The 19449-nt window shown below is 41.5% G+C and overlaps 1 protein-coding gene across 1 annotated transcript; it reads right to left on the bottom strand.

The window, feature by feature from the left end:
* Positions 1 to 1439: 1439 nt before the first annotated feature.
* MMP8 (matrix metallopeptidase 8) lies at positions 1440 to 12233 on the bottom strand. Its single transcript, XM_045818244.1, has 10 exons — positions 11851 to 12233; positions 9713 to 9957; positions 8895 to 9040; positions 8682 to 8807; positions 5865 to 6026; positions 4229 to 4346; positions 3345 to 3478; positions 2622 to 2775; positions 1832 to 1935; positions 1440 to 1671 (listed from the first exon to the last, which is right to left on the bottom strand). Exons 1-10 carry the CDS (start codon positions 12016 to 12018, stop codon positions 1568 to 1570), a joined length of 1461 nt encoding a protein of 486 aa, XP_045674200.1. The 5' UTR covers positions 12019 to 12233; the 3' UTR covers positions 1440 to 1567.
* Positions 12234 to 19449: the final 7216 nt, after the last annotated feature.

Genomic DNA, 19449 nt, shown 5'->3' with positions numbered 1-19449 from the left:
ACAGGACTTTAAAGGCTAGTCTCGTTTCCTGCCCGTGCCTTCATATTCTAATTCAATAGCATCCTCCAGCAAGCGGATCTCACAGGATCTTGCATATTCTATGTCCCAGGCCTGATTACCCTGGGGGTCCGCTGAATCTGGTCTGGGCTGCACCACCCCTGTTATGTCCGCAGGCCTGAGCCAACAGAGGAGACAAAGGCAGCCAGGAGACTTGGAATTCTCACAACTAAGAACAAGGACTCAGGCTTTGATGAAGCCGAGGGGGCAGGGGTTGATGTCAATCACCCCTTCATTTCCACAGCCCCAAATCTCTTCCCTGAGGCCTCCTCGTGATCATGCCTGTTTTAGGTGATTTCCCTCATGGGAAATCTTACCCGTCATTGGCTAACTGATCAAGCATAGGAGGCCAGGCACAGAACAGGCAGCGTTCATGCCAGGGAAATAAGTTTTGTCTCCTTAGTGTCTCCTGGTTTGGAGGTCTCTTACTCAGCTTTAGCTGCTGGGGGTTAGAGCTTCCTGAGGCCAGTCAGGGTGGGCCCCAACAGAAGGGGGTTGGGAGAATGGGTGAAAAACATGAAGGGATTAAGTACAAACTAGTAGTTACAGAATAGTCTTGGAGATGTAACATATAGCATAGGGAATCGAGTAGTCCAAGAACATACGCATTACCCATATACATGGACAATGATATAAGGATTGCCATAATAAAGTACCACAACTTAGTAGCTTAAAACAACAAATATTTATTCTATCATACTTCTGGAGGCTAGGGATCCAAAATCAAGATGAAGGGCAGGTCAAGTTCTTTTCTCTGAAGGCTCCAGGGAAGATTCTTCCTTCCTTCTTTCTAGCTTCTGCTGGTTTCCGGCAGGCTTGGTATATAGAAGCGTTACTTTAGTCTCACCTCTGTTTTCACATGGCCTTCTCTACTGTGTGTTTATGTCTCTTCTCATAAAGACACATAATCCAGTGTAAACTCATATGAACTTATTACATCTGCAAAGACTTTAGTTCCAAATATGGCATATTCATAGATAGCTGATGTTTAGACTTAAATGTGTCTTTTTGAGGGTGAACAAAATTCAACTGACATGTGTCAACAATATTTCTTTCCAGGAGCAGAAAACAGCACTACATTTTTCATAGAAGCAAGGGGTACTGTCTAAGTTGTACATAATATTTTTAACCAAAATCCAGTGTTAAATTGCATGTAACAGTATACTTAAGATATGTTTAAAGAGACCTAGGAACATATAAGCATTTAAAAGTCAGTAAAGCAAGCAATGAAATAGTAAATATTGGGGTGACAAAGAGGACTTAATCTCCTTTTGTGATGGGTTCACTAACATGAGATGGAATATAAAAGAACTAGATCAGACTCTGCAAAACAGTGGAATACACCAAATGTATTTTTCACTGAGGACAGGTCCAATGAATATAGTGATAGCAAACAACATTATTTACTGTTGATAAAAATATAAGTAGGATATATGTCATGGATATACAACTTAGACTTCCCTTTCATATTCAGAAAATGGATACAAACACATTTGATTTTGCTTCAACTTTATCTGCAATTAAGCCATCGAATACTTCTGTCAACCCTGGTGACTCTGCGGCCATTAAGATCAAATGCATAATATCTGCGTCCACTGAAGAAAAGGAAGAAGTCTACAAAAAAAAGACAATGTATTGAATTAGCGTGTAGTAGTAAGAGCTCTGATGTTTCCAATTAAAAAGACTCCACTCATCCCACAATAACATGCAAATACAAAAATGCCATTTAAAATTTTTAAACAAATTAATTAGTAGGTTTTTTTTTTCTACTTACGATTCTGCTGGAAAACTGCATCAACTCTACTTTCTATTCCTTGAAAGGTACTTGCTATGCTTTTGGGATAACCTGGTTCCATGGATTGTCTTTGGTTATCATATCTGATGAGAAAAAAAATGCCCTGTGCTTCAAGACCAATACAACATATAATTGTAATGGCTTTATTTTAATTGCATGTACTTTACAAAGTGTTTTCACACATACTTTCTCATTCAGTCTTCACAATATCCTTAGTTTACTGAAACTAAGAATGGTAACCTTTTTTAAAAATTTAGACCTATTTATAAAATACATGGGTATCATTATTACTAATATAGACTTTTGATTACTGGTACAGTGTTTTTTTTTTTTTTTTAAAGAAGAGCTGTATTTTCTAAGGCTTTTAGTTAACTGATATACAGTATCTTTCTCCCCCCCCCATAAATGTAAATAATAAGTCTAATTTGGGCACCAAATTTTGTAGGCTTTCTGTATAACATTTGCTTGAGAATGTTAGACTTTAACTCATAAACGAGAATTAGCCTAACTCTTTATTTGCATCACACCCTAGTGCTTTATTAAGGTTTTCTCTGTTTCATGATATAGAGTTGTCAATACCATTGTGTAGGCATTTTAATTTATAAAAATAAAACTTTAAAAAGCCATAACTGTATCACTTATGAAAAAGGATGACTATCAAAGACCACCTAGATTTTTAAAACTTTCAGGTACCTGATTGTTAGTGGTTTGTAGACAGGGTAAATAAACATAGCTTTCAATCTCTGGTTGAAACAATAGTTTACCTTACCTCCAGAACTGGTCGTTTACAAAGAAGTACGTTTTTGCCCTGTAGGAAACAGCTGCATCAATTGCTCGAACATTGCTTGGGAAGCCGTAGTCTGATATATCCTTGGGGTAACCTTGCTGAATGTCATAGCCACTGAGAGCCCAGTATTGGTTGCCTACAAATGATTCAGGTTATGTGTTTGATAAAGTTCTTGTTTTCTTATAAATAATGTGTGCCACTTCTTATTCATTACATAAATTTATCATAGAAATGAAAATGGGGCAAATAGCCTTTAAAAGATAAAGGTTATGATAAAGTGAAATTCATTGGGCTACAATAGCTCCAGTGGTTTCCCCAGCCCCTATTAAAAATAATCCAACTTCTCAGTCTGACATATATGGCTGACAATTGGATGTCTTATCTTATGGGATTTCTATAAAGAGATTACATTACAGCATTGGGGAATCTTAGAAAATTATATCTGGGATGACAGTGGAGGAACACTGAAGGTTTTAGCATTTCATAGATGAGAAAACCGAGGCTGGAAGAGGATACGACCTGCTCAAGTTTACACAGCAATTAGTGGCTGAGATGGGGTCCAACCCCAATCTCTAGATAAAAGCCTGGCCAGCATAAACCGCTCAGTCACTGGCTCACCTCCTCTGAACCCGGAAGGCACCACAGAAAGTCCTTGTCCCCTCCCTTTAGGCAGAGCTAAAAGGAAACGAAATCCTAGGCCATTACCTTTAAATAGGAAAACTAGGTCCCTGTCAACATCCTCATAAGCAGCCTGTATACCACTGGGCAGGGATGGCCAGAACAGAGAAATAAAACTGAGATCGACGCTTTGTAGCTGAGGATGCCTTCTCCAGAAGTATCTGATGGAACACAAGGGAGAAAACCACACACCTATAGTCTAAGTAGACAGCCTCTGTGAGTCTTGGGCTTGAATTAGCCCTTATGAGATTGCTGGAAAGATATAACAGTATAATAAAAACAAAGTTTCTAGTGTAGTAATCAACATTTAGCCAGTATTTCATTGTGGTATTGTCCATCCGGTGAGTGCTTTACAGTTTTCAGAGGGGTCATAAGAGAGACCTTGTTTGATTACCTTTTGCTCTGTCCCCTCCTCACACATTGACAAATCTTATTTTAGTGTCTTTCATTATTGTTCCTACAAAATCATGAGAATGTTTAAAATTTTCCAGCAAAAGTAATACTCAGCCTGTGATCACACAACCACAAAACAGTCAATGGAAAATAAAGAATTCAATCACTTAAACGAGTTGCTCTGCACCTGAAGTGATAGTTTCCATTTACTTGATTGAATTCGGGTCAACTGAATAATGTTTTGGTGTTAGGTAAGCTTAGCTATGCAGTTCCCAAGCAGCTGCAGCTCATACACTCATATTTATATTACCACAAACATCTGAATGTTCATAAATGTTTTAGATTTCTTTTCCTGGTTGGTTTGAGTTACCCAGAAAACACCAGAAATTCTGATGAGATGCATATGTGTAGAATTCAAAGGAAAAGCTGAGTAATGAGTCATATGTGACTTAATTAAAACCCAGTTGTAAGTTACACCAGTAAAAGAAGCCAAAGGAAGGAATAGTTCAATCATATACTTGTCTTTAAAGAAAAGTATTTCCCCTCGGAGCGTGGTGATAGCATCGAAAGTCAGACGGGGGTCACAGGCTGTGGGCGTGCTCGGTCCTGTTGGTTGGACAGGGCTGTCTGAAGGTCCTGAAAAACACAAGGCTTTTTATAAGCGCGAGTCTAGTGTGATTATTTATTGTATTTCACCACTTCTTAGGATGATGAGGCTTTTTCACACGAAGAGAACTGTGACCAGGCTATCACACAAGGCATCAAAATACTATACGTTGGCCCTCTTAAAATTGTTTTAAAAATAAAAGTAATGGTGATTTTAAGAGACACTTTGGGTTAAATTGTCAAGTAAAGAAATTTGAATTCCTTGCCCCCTCCGAATCCTAATACCATCCTTCTCTCGTTTTTCGCTTCCTCTTCCTGCATCATTTGGTCACTTTGTATCCGGTTTCGACTTCCCCTCCAAAATCAACTTTCAGGAAAGGAACAGCTATCAGACCTTTACCCCACAGCATTAGTTTAAGTCAAATTTTAGCAACATTTTTTCTATAACTATTTGCATTTCAATGTGTTTTATCACTGTAGAACAAAGGCCTATACAATAGAAATAGTTAAGAGAATTTAAAACACATTGGGGAGCAAAGGAAGGAGACTATTTCAGGGGGGAAAGAAGTTGGGGAATATAGGCCGTTAGAGTAGGTTTAGTCATTCCTAAAAATTCTAACCGTGATGAAGAAATTCTCTAGTACTCTGGCTTCTGTAATGCTATCCCACCAGAGAGGGCAGAATTCTTCCCCTAGCTCCATTCCACTCTACTCTGTTCCACTCCTCTTCCTTCCACGCTTTGTTAGAGCCACAAACCTCTTCTCTGATTCCTTTTCTTTTGCACTTCTTATATATATATTTATATATTTTCACATTTCTTTTGTTCAAGTAGTTTTTTGCCTTTTCCCCTCACCCCAGCCCAACCCCCCAACCCACCACCTCCCTCCCCTCTATTCCCTCCTGTTATTGTCCATGTGTCCCTTATAATTGCTCCTGCAAACCCTTCACACTTTTCCCCTAAAATTCCCTTCCCTCTCCCCTCTGGTCACTTGTTTTTAGTCACAGCCATTAGGGGGCAGGAGAGCAAGAAGGAGGAGAGATGCAATGGTTTTACCTAGACAGTACTATCAGTGGAGCCAAATGCTTCCATATCTTTCCCTGAAGTTTCGGTTCTGACTTTAAAAAATATTTCTTTATATCCATTCATATTCCTCTCCTTCCCCCACAAATAACAATCTCAATGTGTTCAATATATATCTTTTTGTTAGCATGTCAAAATGCCTTTGTCTATGTGCACTTTTAATTTATCTAGATTCATATTTTATATAATTTAATTTACACTGTATATTATATATAATTTTGTTTCTTTTCCATGAAGTAATGTTTTAAAGACCCATCCGTGTTGTTGTTGTAAGTATATCCTTTTCAGTGCCTGGCTCTGCTGCAGGTGCTCTGTGGAATGGACCCAGCACATTCTATCTGGGCAGCCTCCTCCGGATGGATGCCCAGTGCCCTCCAACTTCTCCCAGCACAAACAGGGACTGTAATGAACATTCTTGACGTGCCCAGGTCTCACCGTGTACTGCAGTGTGCTTCGGATGACCTTACCGTAGATGGCCTGAATGCCATTGATATCATCTTGAGGGAGTGAGTAGGTGCTGGGGTCGCTGAAAGCGTAGTTGGGATACATCAGGGCACCCGGGTCGGAGGAGTGAGAAAGCCCCAGTGAATGGCCAAGTTCATGGGCAGCAACAAGAAACAAGTTGTAATCTGAAATGCAAGCATGTGTGATGAGTGTCTCCAAGGGTATCCAAGGGTGGTGGAAATAAGACCTCAAGGAGTGCAGTTTCTAAGCCAAACTGCCTGGAGAAATAGCCTTTCCCATGCCTGTCATTTTGTTTTTCCCTTCAGGTATGCAAAGAAATGAAGGTTAGACAGACTCAAGTTAGGAGTTAGAGGCTTAGATAAGGTGACTATAAACTTGGCATCAAATTTTAGAATTAACGAAAAAGTGCCTTTATTCTGATTCCCATATTTAATGGACGAGGACCTGAGGCTTAGAGAAATGACAGTAGAGCCATCACAGGTCTTGTGACCCTCAGAAACCCTCTCACCCCCTCTCCAGTCCCTCAGGCCCTCCACCCCATTAGTAGGGTCTCAGTAAGCAGGTGGATAAGAAGCCTGCCAAGCAGCAGAGTAGTCTCAGATCCAGAGCTGACTCACTGACTGCCCAAAGCCTAGAGCCAGCTCTCCCCTGATTCTGAGCTCTCCACGCAGCTTCAGGAATTCTCCCCTAGAAAGAGACAAACCCTGCCTCTTATTGCTCCCTTCCCTTGTCTTTTAACTTCACAATCCTAGTGCCTTTCACAACTGGAAACTTAAAAACTTCCAAGGCTCACACATTTAAAAAAATCAAATAAAACCCAAGCTCCTTTGCCAAGTTCAAGATCTCTCCACTTGGCTCCAGCAGACATTTAAAGGTTTGACTTCTGAGGTGAACCCTTCACTCCAGCCAGTCTTCGCTCCATCTCTCAAATACATGGTACGTTTTCTTACATGACTACATTTGAAATCACAGTTGTAGAGTACTTTCTATATGCTAGGAAGTATAGTATTATTTAATCCTCACAACATGTTTATGAAGTACTGCCAAAACTATTCTTACAGTAAGGAACTGAAGCCCACAGAGTTTGAATGTCTTGTTATTAGTCTTGTGACTAATTAGTAGTAGAGTTGGGGTCAAACCCAGGTTTGACCCCAGGTGATGGCAAGATTTGTGCTCTTGCCACAGTGTTCAACTTCCTGTTGGTAAGTAGCTGTATAAAATTCTACCCATGTTCCAAGCCTTACTTTCTTAATTGTTATATCCTTTCTTTCTTTCTTTTTTGCATTCACGAATGCATTACAGAAAACGTCTTTGAGTGACAGGGACTCCGGGGGATTTATCAAGATGCACTGTACTATCTGCAAGGGGAAATGTATGTATGCAAAAATGATGAATGCATAGAATAACTAGAACACTTAGAGACGGAAAAAGAGAGGCTATGGGTAATCTCAGGAGAAGCCCTCATTTTGGCTAAAAGACAAGAAAAGGCTGGGTTGTGGGACACATTTACAGAATGGGAAGAGAGAGATTTTGAAAGGTGGGGTTTAGGGTATGAGGATGGCATTTTAGGAAGAAGAAGCAACACAAACAAACAGAAGGAAGTTGGAAAGCACATGATGTGATCTAGGAATGGTGAATACAGAATGTGGCCACTGTACATAAACTTTGAAGAGAAGCTTTGAGAGATGAGGCTGGAAAATTGCCAAGAGCCTTCAATGCCAAGTGAAGGTGTTTGGACATTATTTGGTCAATATAATGTAAACACTGAAAGTTCTAAGCTAGAGACTAATGTAATCCCAGATGGGCTTTTCAAAGACAAACCTTGCTGCAGTATTGGAAAAATTACCAGGAGCAGAGATAGGAGGTGAGCAGTTCAGGTGGGAATCTGGATCATTTAATTCAGGTGAGAGGTAATAGCCATCTGAACTAGCAGGTTGGGCAACAGGAATACATAGCAGCTGAGAGTGTGATCTATCTTTGGGTACACATGGCTCCTAGGACAAGAACTTATGTAGAAGAAACACTCACAGCATACGTGGTGATAAAATGGTGGGAGGAACGAGGCCCAAGCAAAGATAAAACGTTCTAAAAAGTGTTCTGTGACATAGTATTATCCCATGGCCTTGCGAAGTACCATGTGTACTGGATGTACCTGTCCTTATCCTCAGTTCCTCCCTTCAGGTGGTTCAAGTCTTCTCAGTCTTCTCCTGAAAAGAGAGGCTTGCTACATAGGAATGTACCACTGAAAAGGGTCTCCAGGAAGACAAAATAGCTTGATGAAGAAGAAGATGGCTGATCTTTTCTAGTAGACAGTTTTCTAAATGAACCCAATTATTTCTGAATTTCCAAAAATAAGATCTATTTCAAACAACGTTAAATTTCAGAATGAGAAGAGAAAGCTATACCCTAAAGCAGTGTTCAGCAAATGTTTTCTGTAAAGGTCTGGGCGGTGAATATTTGAGGCTCTGTGAGCCATTTGGTCTCTGTTGCAAATCCTCAGCCTGCCATTGGAACGTGAATGCATAGATGACACATAATCAAATAAGTGTGGCCATGTTCTGTTAATACTTTATTGATGCAAACAGGGCCAGGCAGGATTTAGCCATGATATGTAGCTTTCTGATTTTTGCCCTAGGAAGCAAGATCAGTAATTAGCTTCAGGATTTTATTTAAACCTAAATTGATTTAATATCTTGAGGTAGCAACAATTTTAAATGGTCAGTTTGTGTGGGTTTGAATTATTATAATAACCTGTGTGTGTGGGGGGGTGCGACAACTGTTTACTCAGAAACCATATCACCTAACCTTGGTTAACTTACTTTTATAGGTTTTGGTCCATGTTTCTTCTGCATCAAAATGAACATCTCCTCCAATACCCTGGCCTGGCTGAAAGGCATGAGCAAGGATTCCATTGGGTCCATCAAATGGAGAATTGTCACCATGAACTGAAATAAAACCATTTGTATTAGGTCTTTGCCAAGTCTCGAGTCAGCAGGAGAAAGCAAAATTGAGCATGAGTGCTTCGAACCCACCTCTTTGGACGAAAGCAAAATTGATGTCTGCTTTTCCCTGTGAGATAGTGAACTTCAGGGGTGATGCGTCACTCCAGACTTGAAGGGCTTTCTTAATAGCTGCTTCCACATCAGCCTGGGACAGTTGTGGGGTATAGTTAATAATCCTTCAAAATGAGAAGATGTGTGAGGGCTCATTATTGTTTAGAACAGCACTGTGTCTATAAGTAGATCAGGCTTCTCCATTTTGGAGTGAGGCATGTACGTGAGGAGCTACCACTGGACAGGGTTTAAAGAGGGAGTGTAGGACTCAGGGCTGAGGACAGATATGGGTTCTGAACAATCTAGTTTTAAATTTAGTTTCCTTATTTATAAAGTGAGGATAATAAAATAGTACCCCTCTCATAAGGTTGTTGTAGGGGATTAAATACATGTAAAACATTTCACTACTTGACATATTATTGTAGTATTTAACAAATATTGGGTATTATTATTTATTGTCATTATCATAAGATGCATGGAAGGTGGGACTAGTTTCTTTCCAGCAATAACTAAGCCTTTTGGGGGTCCTAAAGTGAATTCTTAGAGAGACAGTTTAACATTGGCATAGTCCTCTTTCGATGATCAGAGCAGGAAGTCTGAAATGGCAGGCTTTGGACTGAAGAGAGGTTCACCCTTTCACTCTCATACTCTTCCATTAGCGTCTAAACTCTACAAGGGCAGGGGGATTTATTTACTTGACTCTGGTGTATCCCAATGTCTAGAACAGTGCCTGACGCTTTACCAGTGCTCAGTCAGCACTGGCTGAATAAATATGTTTTGAAATCCTGGAGTATCACCTGTAGGTCAGGTTATTGTGTGGCCACTTGGGATTTCCTGGAGTTAACATGAATTCTCTGCTGTCAGGCACTCCACATCGAGGCTTTTGCATCATCTCCAGGGTTTCCTCATTTGGCTTCCCAGTCACATTCAGCCCGAAGAATTGCTGCATTTCTTTCAGCTTTTCGACAATCACACTGTTGCTGTGCATCCTTGTAGACTGAGATCTGCTCTTTGGTAATTGGTAGAATTTTTCTAGGTAATTCTAGACAAAGACAAAGCTATGAGGGAACTTGCTCTGAAAATTACCTTCAAATCTCTGTGTATTGTACATTCCTTTTAAGTTATTGCAGACTTGGAACAGTCTAATAACCTGATAGCCACAGGAACAAAGAACATAAATTTGTGGGTTGACTTTGAGAGAACAGTGCCATTTAGAAAGCATAGCCCCTCAGTCAGTGCTCCAACTGATGTCTATACAAAAAATACAAAATAAAAAAAAAAGGTGCCCGGGCTGGTATGGCTCAGTTGGTTGGAACACTGTCCTGAAAACTGAAAGGTTTCGGGTTCTATTCCTGGTCAGGGCATGTGCCTAGGTTGTGGGTTTGATCCCCAGCTGCGGTGCCTATGGGAGGAAACCTATTGATGTTTCCCTCACATCAATGTTTCTCTCTCTCTCCCCCTTCTTCCTCTCTCTCTAAAAGCAGTGAAAAGACGTGCTTGGATGACAATTAAAAAATAGGTATTTCATAAAAGATGAGGTCCAAGTTCTCAGGCAAAATGCTAGACTACAGTCAGGAAACTGCCTTATTTTTATTTAAAAATAGCACTAGCATTTATTGACTTCTTGGGGTATTAGTTGCATCAATGAAGTTTCTCTCTTTTAATCCTCTTTTCATTGCAGCAGAGAGGGTTTGCGCCTCTTTATTAAGCAATGGAGGTGCAGAGAAGGAAGGAATTTGCCAAGACAACAATTCAGGTTCCACTTCATCATGTTGCTTCTCAAGTGAAAATTGACAATTTCAAAAAAGAAATCCAAATAAGTTTTGGGGCAACAGCAGCCTCACTGACATGAGCATTTTATCCACCTCAGTAACTTTCTTAAAGGGGCCAACACTCATTAGGAATTAAAGGATCTGAGGGGTGTTTAGCCAGGCCTAAGATTTATTTCTTTCACCTCAAGCAGCCTGTGACTATCTGGCTCATTGAAAGTGACAGGGGACAGGGTGCGTCTGTGCTCTCACAGGCTATGAAATCAGATTGGCTTGGGTTTGAATCTTACTTCTGCCACAAATTAACTGTGAGTTCTTGGACATATCACTTAACTGACTTAAGAGTCGCTTTGGTCTCTAAAGTGGGAGTGATAATATCCCCTTCACAGAGTTGTCATGAGGATGAAATGAGATAATATTTGTGAAATATGTAACAGAATGCCTTGTTCAGAGTAAGACCTGAATAAACTAGCTATTACCCCAGTGGTTACTTTTACCATTGTAAGAGACATTTTTTAAATATAAAAGAAAAAAGAAACAAGAACAATACTTTCCTAAAACTGCAATGCTGAGGACATTGTGCATGACAAATGTGTGACCACCTTCTCTTGTGTGTCTTAAAAGTTTGGCCTGACAGTCACATTGTGAAACAACAGAAGAAAACGATTGGTTCTGCTTTTACAGTGCTTCCAAGAGTTTATAAATAGCCCTATAATCTGGTGTAAAGAAATCTGATTAAATTATAAACTGATTTTATTTCCTCATAGTTTCCCATCCTTTTGCTCTCTGGTGTACCTGGGATTTTTGGCTGCAGAGACAAGTCACATGGGAAGCACCAGACAACTGGGCTGCAGATGGACTGGAAGGGAAATTCTTAGGTACGTAAGAAAAGAAAAACATTCAATTTTGTAATTAAAACCATGGTTCCCCAGCTGGAGGCAGCTCAGCAGTAGTGTTTTTCAGCATTTGAAGGGCTCAGTTTGCTTTCATGCCTGGCTTTTAGAAGATATAGCTCAGAACCCTTCAAATCACTCAAATGAGATATTTAAGCTCAAACAAGTCATCCACATAATTTCTTTCAGGCTGTTTTAGCTAAAAAGCAAAAACAACTCATACTATCTCCTAATTACCAGCAAATAAACCACCCCGTCGGATTGTTAATTTACCTGAACAATTTTTATATTTTTCTCTTCATTGTGTTGAGGAGGCAGTGGAAAGGCCTTGGAGAGCTGCATGTGGAGTAAGAGCAGCAGTGGGAGCATCTGCAGACTGGACATGGCCTTCCTCCAGGCTCCGCCTTGCCTGGCCTTCCTGTCTGCCCCTCTGGTTAGCATCCTTCCCCTGCTGGGCGCTCAGATGTTCACAGCATCATGTGTCCTTCACTGTTCTTTTGATCCCTTATAAAGCTATGTCTCAAACAATTGCCACAGCAGGAATGTGAAGAAATGCAGGTTAATTACATTCGGACAATTTTGCAATGTTAGGATGTGATTTAGTATCCACCCCCAAATGGAGGAGTCTTTCAACAGAACAGTGCAATTTGCCACTCTTTGCTTCTGGAGTTTTTAGTTATATATTTACTTTTGCAGAATTGTCTGGTCAAGGGAAAGGAGGAGACTAATCCTAAAGTTATGAACAGCAGTTGCCTATGGTCTATGTTTTCTGGGAACATACGATGCTGACACTGTATTAGTTTACACAGGGCATGATTATTAGGTTAGTGGTAGGTATCTTGGGACTACAGAGCCCAATTCAAATTTGAGAATCTCTGCTCTTACCCACCCTTGCTGTGTGTGAGGAGAGTGTGCTTGGGAGTGTTGTCACAAGACAGGAATTTTGTGGGAGCAGCTTCTGGAGGATATGGTTATGGCATCAATGTATTAGAAAACCCCCAATCTGCAAGCTGGATATTTCACAAGAAAAACAAAGAAAACAATACTGATGATGATAGCAATCAACATTTGCTGGATATTTATTATGTCCCAGACATACATGTTGTATTTATATCACCTCGGGTCATTCTCACATGGCATTCTACCTTCAGAGGTAGATGCTATTATCTGTATTTTGCAGAGAAAATAACTTCCAGAGAAGTGAGATGACTTGTACAAGTCACATGCTAAAATTGTGGAGCAGCCAGGACTCAGTCCCAGGTGGGACATTTAGGGAGACTGAGCTGACAGTGGTTCTAGGCCAGAAAGAACTGGGGTACCTTGGCTTACATCAGGGAGAAGGAGACAAGAGAGAGGGAAGATCAGATGCCATATATTCCCCAGGGTAAAGGACACTGAGTAAGGATTTGCAGACAGCGTGGCTACACAGGGGCTGTACTAGTGAGGGGCCCTTGGGCATGATTTTCAAATTAGGTCACCTTGTTCCATTTATTCTAGTTCTACATGCATGTAGATTATGTTACCTTACCATATAGTTTTTGTATGTATCCATTTATATATATTTATATATATTCTCAAGGGCATTCTTTATGTGTTACTATGTATAAATACATATCAACATGTATGATGTATAACATATTAATATGTAAACAATATCTTTGAGATCTTATGATAAATACTTCAGTTCCCTCCCAATGTTTCTTATAATCTTTGTAAACAATGTAAAGAAATGTGCTTTGAGTTAGAACATATCTGGATAGCAGATTACTGTTCACAAGGTGAATTCCTGCATCACTCAGTAAACATTTCTTGCTGCCTACCACATGGTGCTGTGATGGGTAACGGGTTATTAGAGATAAGTTAATGGCAGTTGAGATGAAATGCTGTGGGAGTCTGGAGGGAAGAACGATGGTGGGAGGGAGTGGAATCAGGGGAGGCTGCATGACGGAGGCAGAATTTGACCTGGGCCTTGAAGAAGTAGATGGTAGACAGGTGGAGATGTGGCAATCCATTCCCTGTGCACACGTGGTGGCTCCTCACCCCACCAAGTTGTTCAGTTTGTTGTAACTTCATGATCTTACCCCTCCCTGGGTGCACAACTCAGTCACGATGTGGCTCCATGATGTGGCTTCCCTCACATTAGGTCTTCAGTGAAAAAAACCTTTTCTTTCCAAATAAGAATGCCTTAACATTCGTCTACCTTATGTTGAGTTATCTTGATTCATTGATTTGCTTACAAGATTTATGAACATTTTGTTCTGAACATCATGGTAAGATATTTAGATAAGAATCTAGCACTTTGGTGAACCCAGTTCTATGGCACATGTGTACATGTTGTGTTAAAATCAGAATCGCTGGGTCCGGGTCCCCGATAACAGGTCCAGCCCCAGTGTAGTGGCAGAGAAGGCTGCAACTGTTTTCCAGGCCTCCAGCTTCTGTTTTCTGAATTCTTTCTTCACGCCTGACCCCACTGGCCGCATTGTGTCTGTGCCTCACCCCTTCTCAGTCGGGAGCTCACACTTCCCTTGGGCCCTGCCCGGGAAATCCTGCTTCTGGGAAAGGCTCAGCTCTCAGCCATTTATACCTCAACGTACACTTAAGGTCTATTTCCTTTTAAGTCAGTTCCTTACTGGGAAAAATAAAGCTAAGCAAACAAATTTTTAAAAGAAAAATAAAGGCATTTTCCCTATAAGTGTCAGAGCAAGTAAGAAACTGAATAAAATTTGTTTTCGGACAGAAACAATATAATGTAAAAACAATGAAGGATTGTTCTGTCTCCCTAATGCCACTCCCTGGTGTGTTGGACCACAGCAGACAGTTGTGTTTTTAAGGCCCAGTTTTGCTTTTTAGGTCTAAATAGATAAACTGATTACATAGATATAGTCTGTTTTCTTTTTTTAAATAGAGGATACTGATTTTAATTCAACATAAAGTGAACTCTAGGCATCTTTCCACCTAAAAATTAGCAAAATGGTTGGGCAGAGGTAGCTGGGAAAGCTGCCTGGAAATGTTCATGTGTGCATGAATCTTGAAGGATGAGCAGGAGTTTGCCAGCTGGTGATGAGCTCCACAGAGGAAATAGCATGCACTAAGCTCAGATGTATACCCAGTGAAACATGTGGCCCATTTCATTCATGTAAGCCAAGGCTAACTGTCCTTTACATTAAGCATTTTTGAGCTTTGATGATCAGGATGGATGTCTATATACTTTGATCAAGTTAATAGGATAATTGTTGGGGTCAGTTATGGTAAAGGCTAAAGAACATTGGACTTGAAATTATATTACTGGGTTCAAATTGTAGTTGTGCCACTTCCTACTTATGCAAGTTTTAGCAAATTATTTCAATTCGTCTGAGCCTCAATTTCCACGTCTGTTAAATTGGTACATTATCATCTCACTCATACAGCCTCAAGAGGGTTAGATGAGGTATTGTATATAAAAAGCCCTGTGTAGACCTACCAGTGTGGTGTCCTCTGTATATTATGAATATGCTGAAGTTATGGCCATGCTAGTTCATGTGTCCATTCTGTGAACTGAGTTAGCAATGCTGAAAAGGTCTTCTTTTTCAGAAAGAGAAGTGCTTCAAAGTTAAGCCATAGAGTGATGAAGTAATTCTATAGTTTCCTTCAGTAGCCAGTGCTCAGTGCAGCCAGGGAACATATGAGTGCAACTTATACATCCTTTGCACAGAGTATAAATGGTTAAGTTAAAATCACACTAGCCAGTATGAACCGAACACTGTGCTAAGCTGGCAGTCTTTACTACCAAGTGGGGAAACCATGTGTATTAAGTGCCTGCACTCTGTAGGACTCGGTCTTAGATGTTCATTATCTGTTATCTCCCTTAAGCTTCATAACAACCCAAGGAAGTAGGAGTTATTATCTCCATTTAAAGATAAGGACATTGAGCTCTGGCTGGTGTGGCTCAGTGGATTGAGCATCAGCCTGCAAACAAAAGGGTCTCCAGTTCATTCTCAGTCAGGGCACATGCCTGGATTGTGAGCAGCATTTCCAGTAGGGGGAGTATGAGAGGCAACCACACACTGATGTTTCTCTCCTTCTTTCTCTATCCCTTCCCCTCTGTCTAACAATAAATAAATAAAATCTTAAAAAATAGGTGTCAGGATGGGTGGGGTAGGACAAAATAGCGGCTGGACTACACTACATCATGGTGGCTGGACTACAATCCATCATGGCGGCCGAAATAAACATGGCATCTGAACTACAGCCAGGAAGAGATGGCTGATGTCAAATCAGGGCCCGAGGAGAACCACCAATGATATGTTGCCGCTTTGTTCAGAGGGGACCAATCTCCAGCCCCCACAAAGAGGGCCGACCGGAATAAAACCCCACCACATTCCCTGCTCCGCACAGCTTTTTTTGGCTCCCTGCTGTGCGGACTGGTGGGGGGGGAACCTCACGCGTGAATGCAAAGCCCAATAAAAAGCTCTATACTGCCTAATTTTGTGGCTAATTAACATTTATTTCTCGGCGGAGTCTAAGAAAACCTTTCAATAGGGACATTGAGGTTCAGAGATGTGATTCAAACTCATCTTTTCATTTATTCTTCCTAGTAATTCCCTTTGTTTTCTTGGTAGGAAATTCAAAATAAGGCAATGGTTCCCAGCCTCGGGTCTACATCAGACTCTGTAATAAAAACACAGATGTGGGCTCCACTCCAGCTACTGAGTCAGAATCTCCGGGGTGGGACCCAGGCAGACACAGTTCCAGAGAGCACCCCAGGCGACTCTGAGAGTGGGTTGAGAACCTCTGTTGTACGAGAGGGTAGAGAACATACATAAAGAGAGGGCAACATCTACACATTTAAGATTTAAAAGAAGGAACAATCACATCCTATTGCGGATATCAACAAAGCCTTCACAGAGGGAGTGGCCCTTGGGGTGAATTTTGAATGATGGACTGAATTTTAGCATTGAGACTGGGGTGAATGAGAGTGGGATTTGAAAAAACAAAGAGCAAAGGCAGAGAGATGAGACACCCAGGGTTCTAGGGGGTGGGCAAAAGTAGGCTTACAGTTGTGAGTACATGAAACAGTTTATTCCTGTATTATTATTTATTATATATTTGTAATACAGCTGTAAACCTACTTTTGCTTACTCCTGTGTGAGGGGATTAACAAAGTTCTGGGTGAATAAGCATAGAATTTATAAAGAGAAGCAGTGTGGGATGGTGGACTGGAGACAGGCGGTAGAGGGCTAGGGAATGAACACTGAAACATTAATAACATGCAGTCATTGCTAGTTTCTGAGCTGAGTTATAAAACTGGCCTGCCTACAGTGTCTAGAACAGATTGAGGTGGGCAAAGTTGTAAGTAAGGAGAACAATGGAAGTGTGGAATAAGCGTTTCAATGAAAGTTTCTGAGGATCCAACCCTGGAGGTGTCCACCAGTCTCCCTCCAGGAACACATCCGGAGACACCTGTATTTGTGTGGGGATGGAGGTTGGGAAGGGCAGGAGGGAACCTGGGCCATCACACTGCATGCCTCCAGGACAGCCATTCACAAATGCATGCTGGGAAATCTACACTGGAGAATATCAATTGTCTGAATAAAGTAGAAGCTGTTGCTTCTGAGATGGCAGGTGGGAGCCAGGTTAGGGCTGGGGCTTGGAGGAATTGGAGGTCACTTACAAAAGCTTTGGTAGTAAATTCAACAGGCAGATGAGACCAATAAAGACTGGCTGAGTAGCTGTGTTGGCTCAGGCAAGTGAGAGGGTGGCTGCAGTTCACAACGAGGATCCAATCCTTACCTTAATTATTAGCTTCAAACATTTCCATTGCTCCCCCACCCCCCGCAAGTGGAGGATGATGTGGCTAAGACCCAATGGTGAAAATGACCCACTGTTGGGAGCCGCCCTGCCTGGTTTCAGGAGCTGTAACCCCACCATGGCTAAGGCTGAGTGAGTGACCTTCAGACCAGAAGCCACTAAGGAGACAAAGCTTATCTCCCTGGCAGGAGTACCACTTCTGCTCCTCTTTTCATAACTGGCCTCCAATGCTTGGTTAGTTAGCCAATGATGGGTAAGATTCCCCAAGGGGGGAACAACCTAAGACAGGAATGATCACATGGAGGACCAGGGAAGAACTTGGGGAGCTATGGAGAAAGGGGGTGATGGACCCTCGCCCATTGGCTTTGACAAAGCCTGAGTCCTCATTCTGTCTGTGAGAAGTCTCCTATCTCTTGGCTGCCTTACTTCCCCTGCCTGACTTAATCCTAAAACAATGACAGAGGGCAGTGCAGCCCTGTGTTGGAAAGGGTGGATTTCCCATGTGATCAGGCCTGAGGAAGAATGCATAAACTCCTGTGAAACCTCCTTTGCTAAGAATGCTCTTAATTAAATGATAAAGGTCCAGGCAGGAAATGAGTTTGCTTCCCAGAGTTTTGTAGCCTGTTAGCTAATAGACCCTGACTCAGAATAGGCCCTCAGAGTTCTTTGTATGTCATCTATTGTTTGATCCTTACTGCCTGACAATGAGTAATGAACTTTACCTGTATTCCTGGGCAAATTAAAAGCCAATAAAAACCCTGCGAGAGGAAGGATCAGGACGCTCTCCTCTTGAGAGAGTGGCCCGGCTGCTCCGAGGCACCCTTCCCTTGAGAGGGTAGCTGTGCTGTCCCTTTCCCTCCACAGGACTCGGTAGTCCATGTGAATGTCTTATGTCTCATCCATGATGCCACAGACACTGCGGGCCAGTGTCTGCATCAACCCATTGATAGTAACTGCCCATAAACCAGTTTAATGGAGACTCAGAGAACAGACGACAACAGGATAAGCATTTCCATTCCAAGCAGCTCTGTGTTGCTGGAGGCAGGACACTGCTGACTGAATTTGCCCCATTCTCTTCCTTCTTCAATCAGTCCAACTCTGTGGTGGGGTGTCTCATTTTTCACTTTCCATGTGTTTTCTAAATCTTCTCCATTCTTGATTGTCTAACCTCATGTCCAGCTATATCGAGAGATGACATTACTTCCCATCATGGCTGAATTGCCTCATTTTCATCACCAAAAGTCTGATTTCCCTCCTTCCAGACTCCTGATAACTATCCTTTGGTCTGTCTGTGGGTCTCTCTTTGTATTTCCACACCAGAACTTATCCTCTTTATACATTCTCCCCAGTTGTTTTTTTCCTTCCCCTCTTTGGCATCTTCCCCTCTGTCTACAAATGCCACCAAACTTTCTCTGTTAAAACAAAACAAAACAAAACAAAACAAAACAAAACAAAAGCCTTCTCTGCACCCTGCTAACCACTTGAGTTGCTGTCTTTGCTTTCTTTCCCTCACACTTGGCTTACTTGGAGGCCTGGTCTAGTGCTCCATTTCCTCACATTGCACACCCCATCCTGTCTCCTCCTAGCCCAGCCTCCACTCTGAGCTACACCATGGGAATCTAGGAGAACTCATTTGAATAAACTCTGATTCACATCAATATAGTCCCCACTAGATACTATGCTCAGTCCTCTAGGTAAATGGTACCCATCTTGTTTTTTTTTTTTTCCAACCTAATATATCAGAAAGACACCATATACATCTTTTGGTGACTGGCTTATTGTGAGGGGGCTCCGCCTGCAGAGCCCCCCATCCACCACAGATGAGAGTAAGTCGACAGGGGGATAAGTCGAATAAGTCGGTAAGTCCCCTTCTGCCTGGGGAGGAAAGGTGGCTGATCTGTTAAAGGAGAAGGGCCAAGAGCCTTTTCCTCAATGGGCTTTTATTGAGTTCAGTTTGCACAGGAATACAGGTAAAGCTCATCAATCATTGTCCGTCAGTAGGATCAAACAATAGATAACATACAAAGAACTCTGAGGGCCTCTTCTGAGTCAGGGTCAGTTAGCTAAAGGGCTATAGAATTTTGG

This window comes from Phyllostomus hastatus, unplaced genomic scaffold (assembly GCF_019186645.2).
Source record: "Phyllostomus hastatus isolate PE091 unplaced genomic scaffold, TTU_PhHast_1.1 phas_scaffold_317, whole genome shotgun sequence".
Taxonomy (NCBI): domain Eukaryota; kingdom Metazoa; phylum Chordata; class Mammalia; order Chiroptera; family Phyllostomidae; genus Phyllostomus; species Phyllostomus hastatus.
Note: the sequence above shows the minus strand (reverse complement) of the source record. Positions and strands in the feature narration are given on the sequence as shown.